Source organism: Natrix helvetica, assembly GCF_964273705.1.
Source record: "Natrix helvetica genome assembly, chromosome: 7".
NCBI classification, from domain to species: Eukaryota; Metazoa; Chordata; class Lepidosauria; order Squamata; family Natricidae; genus Natrix; species Natrix helvetica.
Genome location: NC_138558.1, coordinates 63,694,662 through 63,708,464, shown reverse-complemented (window position 1 = coordinate 63,708,464; position 13,803 = coordinate 63,694,662). Strand labels below are relative to the sequence as shown.

Below are 13,803 nucleotides of genomic sequence, written 5' to 3'. Positions count from 1 at the left end.
ATATAACACTGAAAATATTTTATGTGATTTCACCTGTGGAAGTTTTGACTGGAGCTTTTCATTTATTTATTAAAGCTTCCTTTTTATTAAAGATTCTCTTTTCTCCCCCTTTGGTAGGTGGTGTGGCATTCCATGCAAGACGAATTCATACGGCAATACAAGCATTTTGAAGGCTTAATAGCACGTTGCTACCCTGGTTCTGGAATTACTATGGAATTTACTATTCAGGATATTTTAGATTACTTCTCCAGTATCGCACAGTCACATTGAAATTTGCCGGGCGCAAAGGAAGTGAAGTTGTTGGAAAGCATCGTTGATTTTGGAAGTCATCATTTTGAGGAATGGACAAATGTTCTTAATTATCTTCATACATATCAGCAGGCCAGCTTTCCTCAATCTAACTGCTGTCATATATAAAATTGGATTACAGCTCTGAGAATTCACAGCTGGGTTGTTCTTGGCCCTGCTGGCTAAGAATTCTGAGAATTCTAGTCCACTCAGTTGGAAAGTTGGCCTAGGTCAGGGGTGTCCAAACTTGGGAACTTTAAGACTTGTGGCTGGCTGGGGAATTCTGGGAGTTGAAGTCCACAAGTCTTAAAGTTCCCAAGTTTGGACACCCCTGGCCTAGGTGGAAGTACTGCCTTATTGCTGGATAAAGTGTGTTGAACTACATACATTTTCACATGTAAGTGGCATGTCAAATGTATATTTATTATACTAAGTTCATCTGCTTTCCTAATCCTTTACTTTTAGAAATTAATGTATAGATATTATATCAAAATCCGGTGTATTTCTTTCCATTGAAAGTGCATGTTAATATATAGATTAATAATGGCTGAGTTTCTGAGAATTTACAAGTTTATGTAATTGCAGTTCTTTTGATTTGAAGTATATAAAAAAGCTCTTTACAAAGAAAGTATTTATTTCCTGAGGGAGATTATTAGTGGTGCCCCAGAATGGCACAAAGGAAAAAAAATGCTTTATTTCTCCAGAAGAAGCAGCCAGTGATTGTACATGAAGTAATGTTCGGTGCATTGATTGAGGTTTCCCTGGCAATTCTGAATTTTTTAGTTTTAAGCATCATAATTGTAAACCTGTTTGAATGGCTGTAATTAGAAACAAAAATGCAAGATAACTACTCTTCTGTGAAAGGACTGTTGAAACTCAAAATGTCTTTTTTAGGTTACGTCCTAGTATTGTAATCTTTAACTCACGTGACACAGAATGCACTTGCCAATGTATTTATCTAGCTCAGTTTCTTCCTCACTGCACTGTTTTCGCTCAAGCTACTTTATACATCTTCAGTAGATGAGGATTCCACATGCTGTGGAAATTATGTTTTCTCACCTACTGGTTTTATAATTATTACTGGTGGAAATGGCCTGGAAACGGGACTACCTCTTTGCAGAACTTCTTTCTATTTAGTAGCAAAAAAAGGAAATTGTAGAAATGTTTGACTTGTTCCTTCCCACAAAGCTGTTTTGTCACCATGCTCCTTTACAACAAGCATATAAAAAAAGCAAACTAAGCTATCATGTGATGGTAACAGTTGTCACGCTATTTGACCACACTACAAACACAAACGATAAAGTGTACTTTGCTTTCGAAGAGCCCATATGCCACTGCCCCCCCCCCCAGGAACTCAATATGTACTTTTCTCATTCTTAGGCCTAAGAACCATTTGTTTATATTTTATTTTAGTTGTGTAACTTCAGTTTGTTGGTCCTCAGACCATTCTGTATCCAGGCAAATGTCAAATACTTGTACAGCCTTTCCTGATTCAAGTGAAAAGGAGAAAGTGTGTTGGAGAATGAAATGTGAATAAATGTTTATCATACCGATGACACTGTATCTATTTGTCCTGCCTTTACAAAACTGTTGATATATTTAATATGCTAAATAGCACATGTTGTAATGCCATTAAAGTATCATAAAAAGCAATTGCATTTGCCCCCCCAAAAAAACCAACAACAACCCCCCAGTTTTCATTAAACTGATGTAGAATGATAGGGGATTCTCATATTTATTTTTAATAAGTGCAATGCAATATTGGTAATGAATAGAAACAAAGGAGAATCTTAAGAAATTTCATTTCCTTGATACTTCAGCTTGGGAATCAAAAGAAGCAATAATGTGTCAGTCAGCTTAAAAAGACAATTTCTTACATGATTGGGAAGATCCTGATACCCATCAAGAAATTCTGTTATATCTAACTATCCAGAATCTTGGCACTTGCCAAACTTTAAAGTGTCACATTTGTCAAATATGCTTTACGTATCTTTTTCAAAAAAGGTTAGCCTACTGGAACGGAGTAGGCACACTCCTCAAACACTAATGATCCTGATTTTCAATATTTCAGAGGAGAGTCTGAATCAAATAAATCCCAGATGGCTTCTGTTCTGGATTCTGCATAGGTACCCCTGAAGCATTCTTAGGAAATTAGTAACAATCACAATTGGGTCTGCTCTATTGCAAGGATAGATGGTTGATTCAATGGGAATCTAGAGACTGGCCATGTTGTCAAAAAGATACCCTCAAATTTCTACCTGTACCTGAAAAGTCAAGAAGGCAGCACACAAGGGAGGTGGGGTTTTTTTAATGTAGAACTACCTGCTCATCAGTCAAGATTTACAAAATAATTTTGATTTTAGATGCACTTGGAATTCTGGGTGCCTATGTTTTCTATTATGACATGTACTGAAGCCAAGATTTCAGGCCAAATAATATTCCAGGTGTCAAGTGTGCACAGTGTGACTACTATTTTGAGACAACCCAGGAGCAAAATACATACAGAGGTTTTGTTATTTAAAACAGTGGTTTATATACAAGGCATACTATCTATCTATATATCTATATCTATATATGTGTTGTATTTGTGCTGATAAATAAATAAAGGAGACTAGTATAGATCTATTTCAAGCTATTTAGCTCTCATCAGCTAGCCATACCCTTACTGGGATTTGAACCTGGCTAGCTGATGAGAGCTAAATAGCTTGAAATAGATCTATACTAGTCTCCCTTTATTTATTTATTTAGCACAAATACAACAAAAATATAAAAAGGCAACATTAAAAATAAAAATATGGTTTTCTGCCTGCATGGTCTTCTGTAATGAGCCGAAGGACAGAAAGGGGTAGTAGTGAGCTCCCTCCCATATTTGGGCATACCAGGGGTTGTAACACAAATACATATCTATATATCTATATCTATCTATCATCTATCATCATCTATCATCTATCTATCTATCATTATCTATCTATCTATCTATCTATCTATCTATCTATCTATCTATCTATCTATCTATCTATCTATCTACCTACCTACCTACCTACCTACCTACCTACCTACCTACCTACCTACCTACCTACATACATACATACATACACATACTAGGCAAAACCAGGAAATCAATCAATCTTCAACTATAACACAGAAGCACACACTGAGAGAGACGCCCTCACATGGCCTCCCTTATAATAGACAGCTTCTTAAAGTGTCATAAACCCTGCTGACTCATTCTCATTTCCTCATCTCGGTTTACAGCCTTACAGCAGCTGGTCAGCTATTAAATCATCATTACCTTAACACCAGGCTTGCTCACTGGCTCAGTCCATGGTGTGGATCTGGACACAAAACTGAATGGTAAAGTGACTTCCTCACTTTTTTTGCCTGGGAAAGGTGATGGCCTCGTGCCCACTTTCATCTCAACTCTGAAACTGAAAACATGTCTGCCCTCCGATCCCTGGACTATGAGCAGTGTTACTGTGAGAGCATCTGATGGAGTTTTTTCCTTCCCTGAGCTCCGAAGTGATTGTCCGAATCCACATCATTGATGAAAAATGACAACACTCCTTTCTTCCTTTATCCCCTCCAGGACAACGCATCCCCGGGCAATGAGCTGGTTCCCAAATCAGCCAAGGCCAGCTACCTGGTCACCAAGGTGGTTGCAGTGCATGAAGATTCTGGACAAAACTCTTGGGTTTCCCATGAACTGCTGAAGGCCATGGACCCTTTTCAGCATAGGAGCGCAGAATGGGGAAGTGAAAATCAGGCGAGCCCTGAATGAGCAAGACTGAATGATACTAGTCAGACACAACGCTTCCTCTACAGAACAGCACTGAATTGCTTAATGTTTTCAAAGGTAACGAGAGGTCTGGTCATTACATGATCAGATGAAGAGAAATGGCTAACAGAAACAAAAACAACACCCCACCTCTATGGTTCTTTTCATATCCTTGGTGATAAAATCCACTTGTCATATTCTGGTTCCCTTTAATGCTGCGTGAAATTTAACAGGAGACAGTGAACCAATTAGAAAAGTTAAGGAATGAATGAATGCATCATCTACCCTTGGATACGTAGATTTATATGCAAAGAACATTTAGATGCAAATAACATTTCCTAGGCAAGAAATAATGTTGTTGCTTGTATTCTTATGCTTTATTTTCATATTGTTTCCTGATTGCTTATTTGTACCCTGTGACTATCATTAAGTGTTGTACCTTGTGATACGATGAATGTATCTTATCTTTTCATGCACACTGAGAGCATATGCGCCAAAGACAAATTCCTTGTGTGTCCACTAAAGAATTCTATTCTAGTCTATTCTATTCAAACGCTTCAAATAAATCATGATTATTATTTTTAAAAAATCCAGCTGTGCCAGTAATCCAATAGAGTCGAAGACCAAAAGCCTTGTATTCCTTCCAATGAAAAAGGTCCCAATTCCCACACAAAGGTGCTTTTTCAAGAGGCAACTGGGCTTTCTGGTTTTTTGTTCGAAGATGTTTTGCTTCTTGTCCAAGAAGCTGCTTCTTCAGCTCTGTCAAAGCATGATCATTTTAAAGTGCATAGCTAAATGTCTGTGGAGGTCATGGTTTTCCCAAAGGTGCTTTTTCAAGAGGCAACTGGGCTTTGTGGTTTTTCTTTGTGAAGACATTTCGCTTCTCATCCAAGAAGCTTGGAAAACGCCTCTTGAAAAAAGCACCTTAGCTGACTGAGAAGCTCCATAGACATGCGCCATTCCTACCAAACTCCAGTAGGGGCCGCTGTGCGGACGCGGGCCTCTTCCCTAGTCTGTTGCTTTCCAACGCTTGCGCTCCGCTGGTTGCTGGGGTGACCCGAAGAGGAAGTCGCCCATCCTCCGCGCGCCATTTTCAAACGGCTCCTTTGGTCCGTCCGCTGGCTTGGCGGAGGCGGCGGCGGAGGAGGAAAGGGGCAGCAGCTCGACTCAAGGCCGGTCATACCTCCGAGACTTGATGAGGCGCGAGGCGCGGGAGACAGCAGCGAAGGCCCTCCCGCTTCCGAACGAGGCCGCGCGGGCCCCGTTTCCATGACGACGTAGATGACGGCGGAAAGATGACGTCGCCCGGCTGGGAGTAGCGCCCGAAGGGGGGCGTCAAGCCAAGCGAGTTAGGCCTTGAGAGCGGGGCGCCTGGGGAGGCCCCAGCAGGTTCGTGCGGTTGTGCCCAGCGCCCCCAGGGACCCTCCCCAGCCAAATAGGCTGCCAGGTGTTTCAAACCTTGTTAACCCTCCCCTCCAGGACGTCCCTTTAACCTCCTTATCCAGTCCTCATGCCTTTCATCTCCCCTCTTCCTTTCTACCTTGACCCCCTTCTCTTCTATATTAATCCCTTTATTGCATAATGTGCTTTCCAATAACTTTGGGCAGGTAATTTCTAGAAGCAGCCTGGGCGCTCAGGATGGCAAATGCCTTGCTTGGGCAATGTTATCTATTCACTCTGGTCCTTAATCCAAGCCAGAAAGGACATGCCTCCTATTTTCCCTTGCAAGAGCCGAATAGCATTTGAACTTCTGCTTTTGTCAAATGGCTTCTTTTCTTTTTAGTAACTAGCATGAAAAAGATGCTTTTTCAGAAGGCAACTGGACTTTCTGGTTTTACTTTTTCTTTGAAGACGTTTTCGCTTCTCATCCAAGAAGCTGCTTCAGAAGTTTCTTGGATGAGAAGCGAAACGTCTTCAAAGAAGTTTCTTGGATGAGAAGCGAAATGTCTTTAAAGAAGCTTCTTGATTGAGAAGCGAAACGCCTTCAGAAACTTCTTGGATGGGAAGCAAAACGTCTTCAAAGAAGCCTGGATAAGAAGCGAAACATCTTCAAATAAGCTTCTTGATTGAGAAGCGAAACACTTTCAGAAACTTCTTAGATGAGAAGTGAATGGTCTTCAGAAGCTTCTTGGATGAGAAGCGAAACATCTTTAAAAAAAAGGAAAACCAGAAAGCCCAGTTGCCTCTTGAAAAAGCACCTTTGGGACAACTATGACTGTGATGATTGAGAATCTCCATAGACCAGCGTTTCTCAACCTTGGCCACTTTAAATGGCGTGGACTTCAACTCTCAGAATTCCCCAGGCAGCACAGCTGGTTTGGAATTCTGGGAATTGAAGTCCACACTGTTCAGAGTGGTCAAAGTTGAGAAACACTGCCATAGACATTTAGACTTTGGGATGAACTAATATGAATCTCTTCTGTAAGTCAAGGTTTATTTGTAGTGGTTAAGGTGCTGGCCTAGAAACCAGGAGACTGCAAGTTCTAGACCTCCTTTAGCCATGAAAGCTGTTGGATGACTTTCAGCCAGTTGCTTTCTCTGAACCCAACTGAACTCACAGGATTGTTGTCGGAAAATAGTAGGTAGAGGCATGTTCACGCCTTGAGTTATGTATAATAAACGATAACAGAATGATGATATTGTTGCTAATAATACAGTAAGATATCAGTATTATCTATTGAATGCATGTTGTCTTTTTATGTACACTGAGAGCATATACACCAAAGACAAATTCCAAGTGTGTCCAATCACACTTAGCCATAAAGAATTCTATTCTATTACTATAGCCAGGTGTGACTGTCGTTTTATTTTATCTGGGTTCTGTTTGGATCCACACGTTCTCCTGTTGACTTCATTTACTTATTTGAATCGCCAGAGTACCATTCCCATCTCTGCAATGAGTTCACTCAGTGCTGGCAAGCATGTGATTTGGTCCTATGTGAGTGCATGGTAATTTGTATAGGTTTAATTATTTATTCGTCCCCTTTTTGAACCCATTTTTCTGTTTAGAGAATCTTCACAATGACTACAGTGGTAGAGCGGAAGTTTGTTAATTTAAGGAAACGATTGGATCAGTTGGGATATCGACAACCACTGGGAGTAGAAAGTTTGCCTTTGGTGGAAAAACTTTTCAGGTATTAAAAAGGGAATGGAAAAAAATACTTGGATCAGTGCAATTCTTTACGGAAAAGGACCCAATTTAGCAACATGAAATATTCCCTTTTGCAGGAAGGATGTAAGATTTTTCTTGTGCATCTTTTTTAGAGCTAAATTAATATGAATCTATTGTTTTGCATGCATATTGAGAAAGAAAATGTTAAAATTGATTAGTAATCAAAATACATGGTTATTATTTATTATGTTTATTATGATGATTCAATAAAATACGGGAAATTATAAATACAGTTTCAATATTCCATATTTTGATTATTTGTTTTATTAATTTTAGTGACCTTGTTCATACAACTGAGAGCCTCCGGAGTACGAAGTTATCTGCTGGAAAAATTGAAAAAGAATGCAGTAACTTTGATGTTGTTCTGGAACCTTATCGAGAAGAAAATGCTAGGCTCATACGTGAAAATAATGAATTGCACTTAGAAGTTCTGAAATTGAAAGAGCAATTGGAAGAACAGGTCAAAGGTAATACAATTTTTTTAAAAAATATCTACCTTAGATTTTGCAGTTTGTCTTTGCTATCTGTTTTTAACTAAGTATTGTCCCTAAATCTGCAAATTTTCTATCTTGATGCTATACCTAAGGGTTTTGTTAAAGATAAATAACATCTCTATTCCCCTCTTCTATATCTTCGAGCTCAAAGGAGAAACAGCAGTACCACACTTACTTTTTCAATTTTCAATTAATTTGGGAAGAAGATGAAAGTAGAGGCTAAATTCTGGTTATACAATTATGTTTTATTTAAAAGATCAGGAAACCACTGAATTTTTTGTGTGCAAGCAGAGTCAGACCAGGAATCTGGAAACAGTTTTTAAGAAACTACTTTTGAGCTAAACATTAATCGGGTATCTGTAAATACAGGTAGTCCTCATTTACCAACAATAATTGGACCGAAACTCCATTGCTGACTGATCTCATATGTCACGATGTTATGTGACTGGCGAATTATGATGGCCATTCTAGCAATTTAAGTTGCTGCTGTTAAGCAAGCAACTTGCAGGTAGTCGCCTCTCCATTTGCTGGCTTCCTCATTGATTTTGCCTGTTGAAAGCTGGCAGTGAAGTTTTCGTGTGGTGATTATGTAACCATGGGATGCTGCAATATTATTGCGAGCCAGTCACCAAGCTGAACGTTGACACTTCAAATGGTGGCTAAACGGATGGAAGTTAAACAAGACAGCCATAGAAACAATTCTATGGTTTTAAGTTGACATTCACTTGATTTGATCCGGCTTTATGATCTTCTTTGTGGTTGGTTGTAAAGCAAACTCCTGGGCATTAAGCGAATGCTATGGTTATTAAGAGCGTTCCATGTTTTGACTGGAAGCTGGAAGTAAATGTTGTTTTCTGGCAAAAAAAAAAAAAAGGCATAAATTGTACTCATGTGACTGTGGAGCATTGCAAACAACCATAAATGTGAGCTGGTTGCCAAGTGTCCAAAATGCAATCAGAAGGGGAGGCGATGTCAGAACTTTGAAACCAAGTCGTAAGTCCCTTTTGAGGGGTCTGTCATAACTTCTAATGGGTACTAAGTTGAGGAATACCTGCCATTAAACCATTGATAATGCCAGTGATTTAATTCTTGCTTAACAATGTTGGCATCATAATGCATGCAATATTTTTGGAGTCCTAGCATGTACACTTAATCCCTGATACACTTAATCACAATCATTCTATGAGAGGCTCATTGAATGACTGCTGTAGTAGTCTGGTCTGCTAAAATGATTGCAGCAGGTCGTGCAATATTCCTTTGCTTTTCTCTATATCAGGGGTGTCCAAACTTGGGAACTTTAAGACTTGTGGACTTCAACTCCCAGAATTCCCCAGCCAGCATGGCTGGCTGAGGAATTCTGGAAGTTGAAGTCCACAAGTCTTAAAGTTCCCAAGTTTGGACACCCCTGCTCTATATTGTCTACAGCAGTGGCCCCCAACCTTTTGGGCACCGGGTTCTGTGGAGAGAGGTTTTTCAATGGACAGGAGGGGGCGTGGTTTTGCATGCTGCCTGCATTCCATGCATGCGCCTTCGCTTGTTTGCATGAACCAAGCAGTTTCTGGCATGCTGTGGCCCAATGCTGGTCCACAGACCTGGTCTACAGCTCTGTGAAAGTTCTCTACTTTTCCTTCCTTTCTTTCTCACCAAGTGGGCTGTTTCAAATGCATTCTTATTCCTTAACAGTGCTGCTCCACTGCCTTTCTTGGAAATAAAGATGCATGCGACATTTTGTTGTTCAATATGCTACCTTCCTATGCATTTTTTATTTTTAAAAAAATTCAGATGGAACAAAGAATTTGGTGGTTATAAAGGGTGATGACTGTATACATGAGCTCTGTCAGCATACTGTTGCCTATGATTATGATCAATAATCATAAATATGTTAATGTAATAATTTTGAGGGCGCCGCTGCTGCTTTCTGTTATGTCCAATTCTTGGTGATTCTGTCAACCAGCTCTCTCTCTCTCTCTCTCTCTCTCTCTCTCTCTCTCTCTCTCTCTCTCTCGCTCTCTCTCTCTCTCTCTCTCTCTCTCTCTTGCTCTCTTTCTCTCCTAAACATTTTCTGATCTTGCATGGCTTCTTTCAGTTGTTCAGTGCTCTGCCTGGTGTTGGCTTTGATCATGCCCAGATGCCATGTTTTTTTGGCAGCTTTATAATAATTCTAGGTACAAGAAAATAGTTTTGGAAGCGTTTCTTACTGTTAGCCTTGTGCAGTTAAAACAGAAGCATGGAATCCAATTGTTTTCCTCCTTACAGATTTGAAAGCTACTTTGAGGAAATTTGAACATGAGAATTCAGATATGAAATTTTTGAATAATCAGTATATACATAAAATGAGGTCATTGGAAAAAGAAAACAAAGCCAAGACTGACAAAATTCAACAGCTTCAAGAGAAAAATCTACAAGCTGTGGTACAGACGCCAGGTACAGTGACAACCTATGTGCTCATCCTCCTGGTCTGATGATTCTTTTATTGGACTGTAATTCTGTGCACTATTGACATAACTTTAGCTTACTTCTGGATCCTTTAGTTCTAGAAACAAGGTGTCAGTTTAAGCACTTAATCCTGAAGAGCATGGGCAAAACAATAAATGAGTATTTCAATGGACTCTTGCACTGTTTTTCTAAAAACTTCAGTAGATTTCCTATGTAGGCTTCAAAGAAGGTGTAAACTTTCTTTATTCTCGGAATACCAGATACAAATTCTGTCTTCCTGTTTTTATGCTTCAATTCTCAGTTTTACTGTTTAAAACCTATTTTAGTGACGCATAGTTACTAATTTGCTTGAAAATGTCAGGGAATAACCTCTAACCTATTTTGGTGGATCTCAAAAATACCAAGCATGGTTGGGACTGATTAGTACTTGGATGAGAGTATCAGGAAATCCCAGGGTAATAGATTTATCACTGGTTGTTTAGCAATCATTTGAGATTACAATGGAACACCCCCACCCCAAAAAAGGCTATTTACAACCTGTTTTCAAAGTTATAACTGATGTAGGATCCCCCTGGCCAGGAACATAAAATTTGTGATTATTTGCCCTTACAACTGACCAAAGGGATGCTGCAGTGCACTCCAACTTATCTTCCATATCCTGCCCCACCGATGTCCACAGGCCTTGGATCTGCTTCCTGCTCCCCCAATTGGGTCCCCTGCACACCTTGGACCTGCTTCCCATCACACCGGATTTCAAATCCTCCTTCCCAACTCTCATCACTGATCACACACTTACCATTGGAAGAGCTCTGGAGCTTGCAGTGGGAAGGAAAGCAGACTGCCCTTCGGTTGTCTCTAGGTCGCGTGACTCCATCCAGGAAGCAAGTGCCATTTTCGGAGTGGCTGCAGTGAGCACAATTGGCAGTCGAGTAGGACGAGAGTTTGGGGTGAAATGCGAAGCAGGCCCAAGACCATGGGGACTAGGGACGGTGGTGTAAAAAGAGGTTCAAGTCATGCACAGACCCTTAAGGGAGGGAATCAGAAACCAGGATGCTTCAGAGGATGGGGAAGACTTTGTCAGGCCTTGGGCAGTTAGGCCTTGATTTTCACTGGGCTTTCTAGAGCCTGCGCCACCCCTGTGGCAGTGGTGCAATTCAGCTGGTTCTATCCAGTTTGGGCAAACCAGTAGCGGTGGCAGCGAGAGGCTCTGCCCACCTGCCTAGATCTCATCACGTTCTGTTTTTGACGCTCTACGCATGCTTGGAAGGTCCTGCACATGCGTGGAGGTGGTGCATGCACCTCACATTTGTGAACCGGTAGCGAAGATAAATTTATTTCACCCCTGTCCTGTGGCCTCTGGTCTGCACGATGCACAAAAACTCTATTGCAGCATGAAAAGTAGGGGCAAAATGCGAGTCTTTGGGAGGGGGTGATTTAGGGGGTGAAGTGGTGCCTTACGTCTTGTACTTAAAATTCTCCCAAGTTTGGGATATTTAAATGGTGAAATGATGCCTTAACCACTAGCAAGGTTTAAGATACTCACTTTACTCTTTAAAATCATCCTTCATCACCACCCATGATGAATCAAAAGCAGGGCTTCATCCATCTGAAAAAGTACAGAAAAGAACTCTGATGTCTACAAAACAGGTCCTGGGAGACGCATCAAGACTGCAGTTTGTTTTGTCACTATTTTATGTATTTGTATGTCCTCGGTGTTTCTTAATCGTGCATAATTTTTTATTGCAACGCAAAGATTATTTATGTTACAGATTTTTAATTAGCACATGAATAAATGTATTATCTACTGTTCACATAATCACAAAAAGATCTTATTTAAAGTGTTGCTGATAAATAGTTTTACTTCAAAAATATGAAACCCTATAATTTCCACTTTATATATGAATTATGTATGAAAAGACATGACCAGAGTTCTAGTAAAACTCATTTATCTTTGAAGGTGGTAAGAAACGAAGTATTCCATTTCGACGTCAGCGTATGCAAATAGATCAGCCAGTTCCGCCTTCAGGGATTGGCACCTATCCAGTTCCTCAACCAAATGACCCATATGTTGCAGATCTTCTTCAAGTGGCTGACAACAGGTGATTAAACTTTAGCAATATTTCAAGGGCCATTTCAATCATTAGGAATATTAGGGGTGGATGGGGTCAGGGGTGGGGCTTCAACAATTTCAGCAACGGGTTCTCTGCCCAGTTGCTGGGTCGGTGTGGCCTAGTTGGCCTCTTGCACCACGGCGGGTGGGGGGATTTTCACCTCCCACGGACTCCGGAGGCCTTTTGGAAGGTCTGTTTCTCCCCCTCCCTGATCCTGGGCACAGGCCCTGCACTTACCTCGCATCCAAAATGGGCCGCGTGGAGACTCCTAGGAGGGGCCAGCCAGGGGTGGGATTTGGAGGTTCTCCAAATCGGCCATAATGTTTGTTATGGGTTGTTGCGAACCTGTAGCAGCCCACCCCTGGATGGTGTGTGCGTGCAGTTTTAGAAGAAATGCACAGTTAATACATATTTATTTATATTACCCTATCCTTGACTGAGAAACTGAACATTTCCTCAGAGATATTTATTTACTTATCAGTTATGTAGATTAGATTTGAAGAGTATAGTGGAGATCTTATAATAGCTCATCTGCTTGTTTTCCCTCCTTTTATATAGGAGATCTAAAAGTGATATATTTTCTTTCATACTTGGAGGTCTTGTTTAAGAGAAAGGGGGATTTGGATTTTGTGAAACCATGTTTTTCTCAATCTTCTACCAATTCATTTTTTTTCTCCTGGGTAATCTTTGGCCATAAATTATGGAAACTTCTCATACTATAATATACAAACATGACAGTGCAAGCCCATATCTTAATTGTGAATCTCCTTACCAAGGAAGGATGTCTACAAAATTTCTAAGGAAACCTTTTTTTCATAAATGTATTTAAAACTGGAAGTTTGTCTGTATGACAGAGGCAAGATGAAGGTGGTTTATGTACATATTGAATGTTTCAGAATTCATGAGCTGCAGATTGAAGTAGATGACTTGCAGGAAAAACTAGAGATAGCTGAACGTGAAATGAAAAATTACAGCAAACAGGTATATTAAGCTCGTTATAGTTTTGCCTATATATTTGCTAATTTAATCTATAGTTTCTGTAATATTGAAGAAGTGAGTATTTTATTATTATTGTCCCATCTCTATATATACATATATCTAGAGCTATAGTATACATACATACATACATACATACATACATACATACATACATACATACATACATACGTATCTACACATATTGCATACACCACCAACTCATGATGGCGAACATATCTAATACCTCTGCCTCCTACAGTATTTTCCCACAACCACCCTAAGAGGTGGTTTGGGTTGAAAGAGATTGACTCGCCCTAAGTCACACAGCTAGCTTTCGTGCTTAGGAGATGCCAAAATTCACAGTCTCCAAGTTTATAGGCCACTGAATTTCATCTCTTAATAGAGATGTGCAATCCATTCAGAAATCATTGTATGCACAGAGCATCCAGTTGCTCATGGTTTGTGTCCAGATTAAAATATTCCCATTTCTATGTCTGAACTGAAATACACAATTCCTGGACAGAAAGGGCAAGAGAGTTGGAGGGACAG

At 40.2% G+C, this 13,803-nt stretch overlaps 2 protein-coding genes across 10 annotated transcripts in view; both read left to right on the top strand.

Moving 5' to 3' along the window:
- EXOC1 (exocyst complex component 1) overlaps positions 1-1,841 on the top strand; it is a 44,981-nt gene extending 43,140 nt beyond the window's left edge. For 4 of the 5 annotated variants that reach the window (XM_081959446.1, XM_081959445.1, XM_081959444.1 and 1 more), the window contains one exon: positions 118-1,841. In XM_081959446.1, coding sequence (XP_081815572.1) covers positions 118-270 — 153 coding nt within the window. In that variant the 3' untranslated portion in view covers positions 271-1,841. The remainder of the gene's footprint in view (positions 1-117) is intronic. The other variant, XR_014175882.1, reaches the window with a different exon arrangement.
- Positions 1,842-5,129: 3,288 nt separating this feature from the next.
- Positions 5,130-13,803, top strand: part of CEP135 (centrosomal protein 135) — a 40,810-nt gene continuing 32,136 nt past the window's right edge. For 3 of the 5 annotated variants that reach the window (XM_081960147.1, XM_081960146.1, XM_081960149.1), the window contains exons 1-6: positions 5,131-5,452; positions 7,073-7,197; positions 7,512-7,702; positions 9,986-10,153; positions 12,123-12,264; positions 13,173-13,257. In XM_081960147.1, coding sequence (XP_081816273.1) covers positions 7,085-7,197; positions 7,512-7,702; positions 9,986-10,153; positions 12,123-12,264; positions 13,173-13,257 — 699 coding nt within the window. In that variant the 5' untranslated portion in view covers positions 5,131-5,452; positions 7,073-7,084. Of the gene's footprint in view, positions 5,453-5,635; positions 5,671-7,072; positions 7,198-7,511; positions 7,703-9,985; positions 10,154-12,122; positions 12,265-13,172; positions 13,258-13,803 lie in introns of those variants that run through there. The other 2 variants (XM_081960150.1, XM_081960148.1) reach the window with 2 other exon arrangements.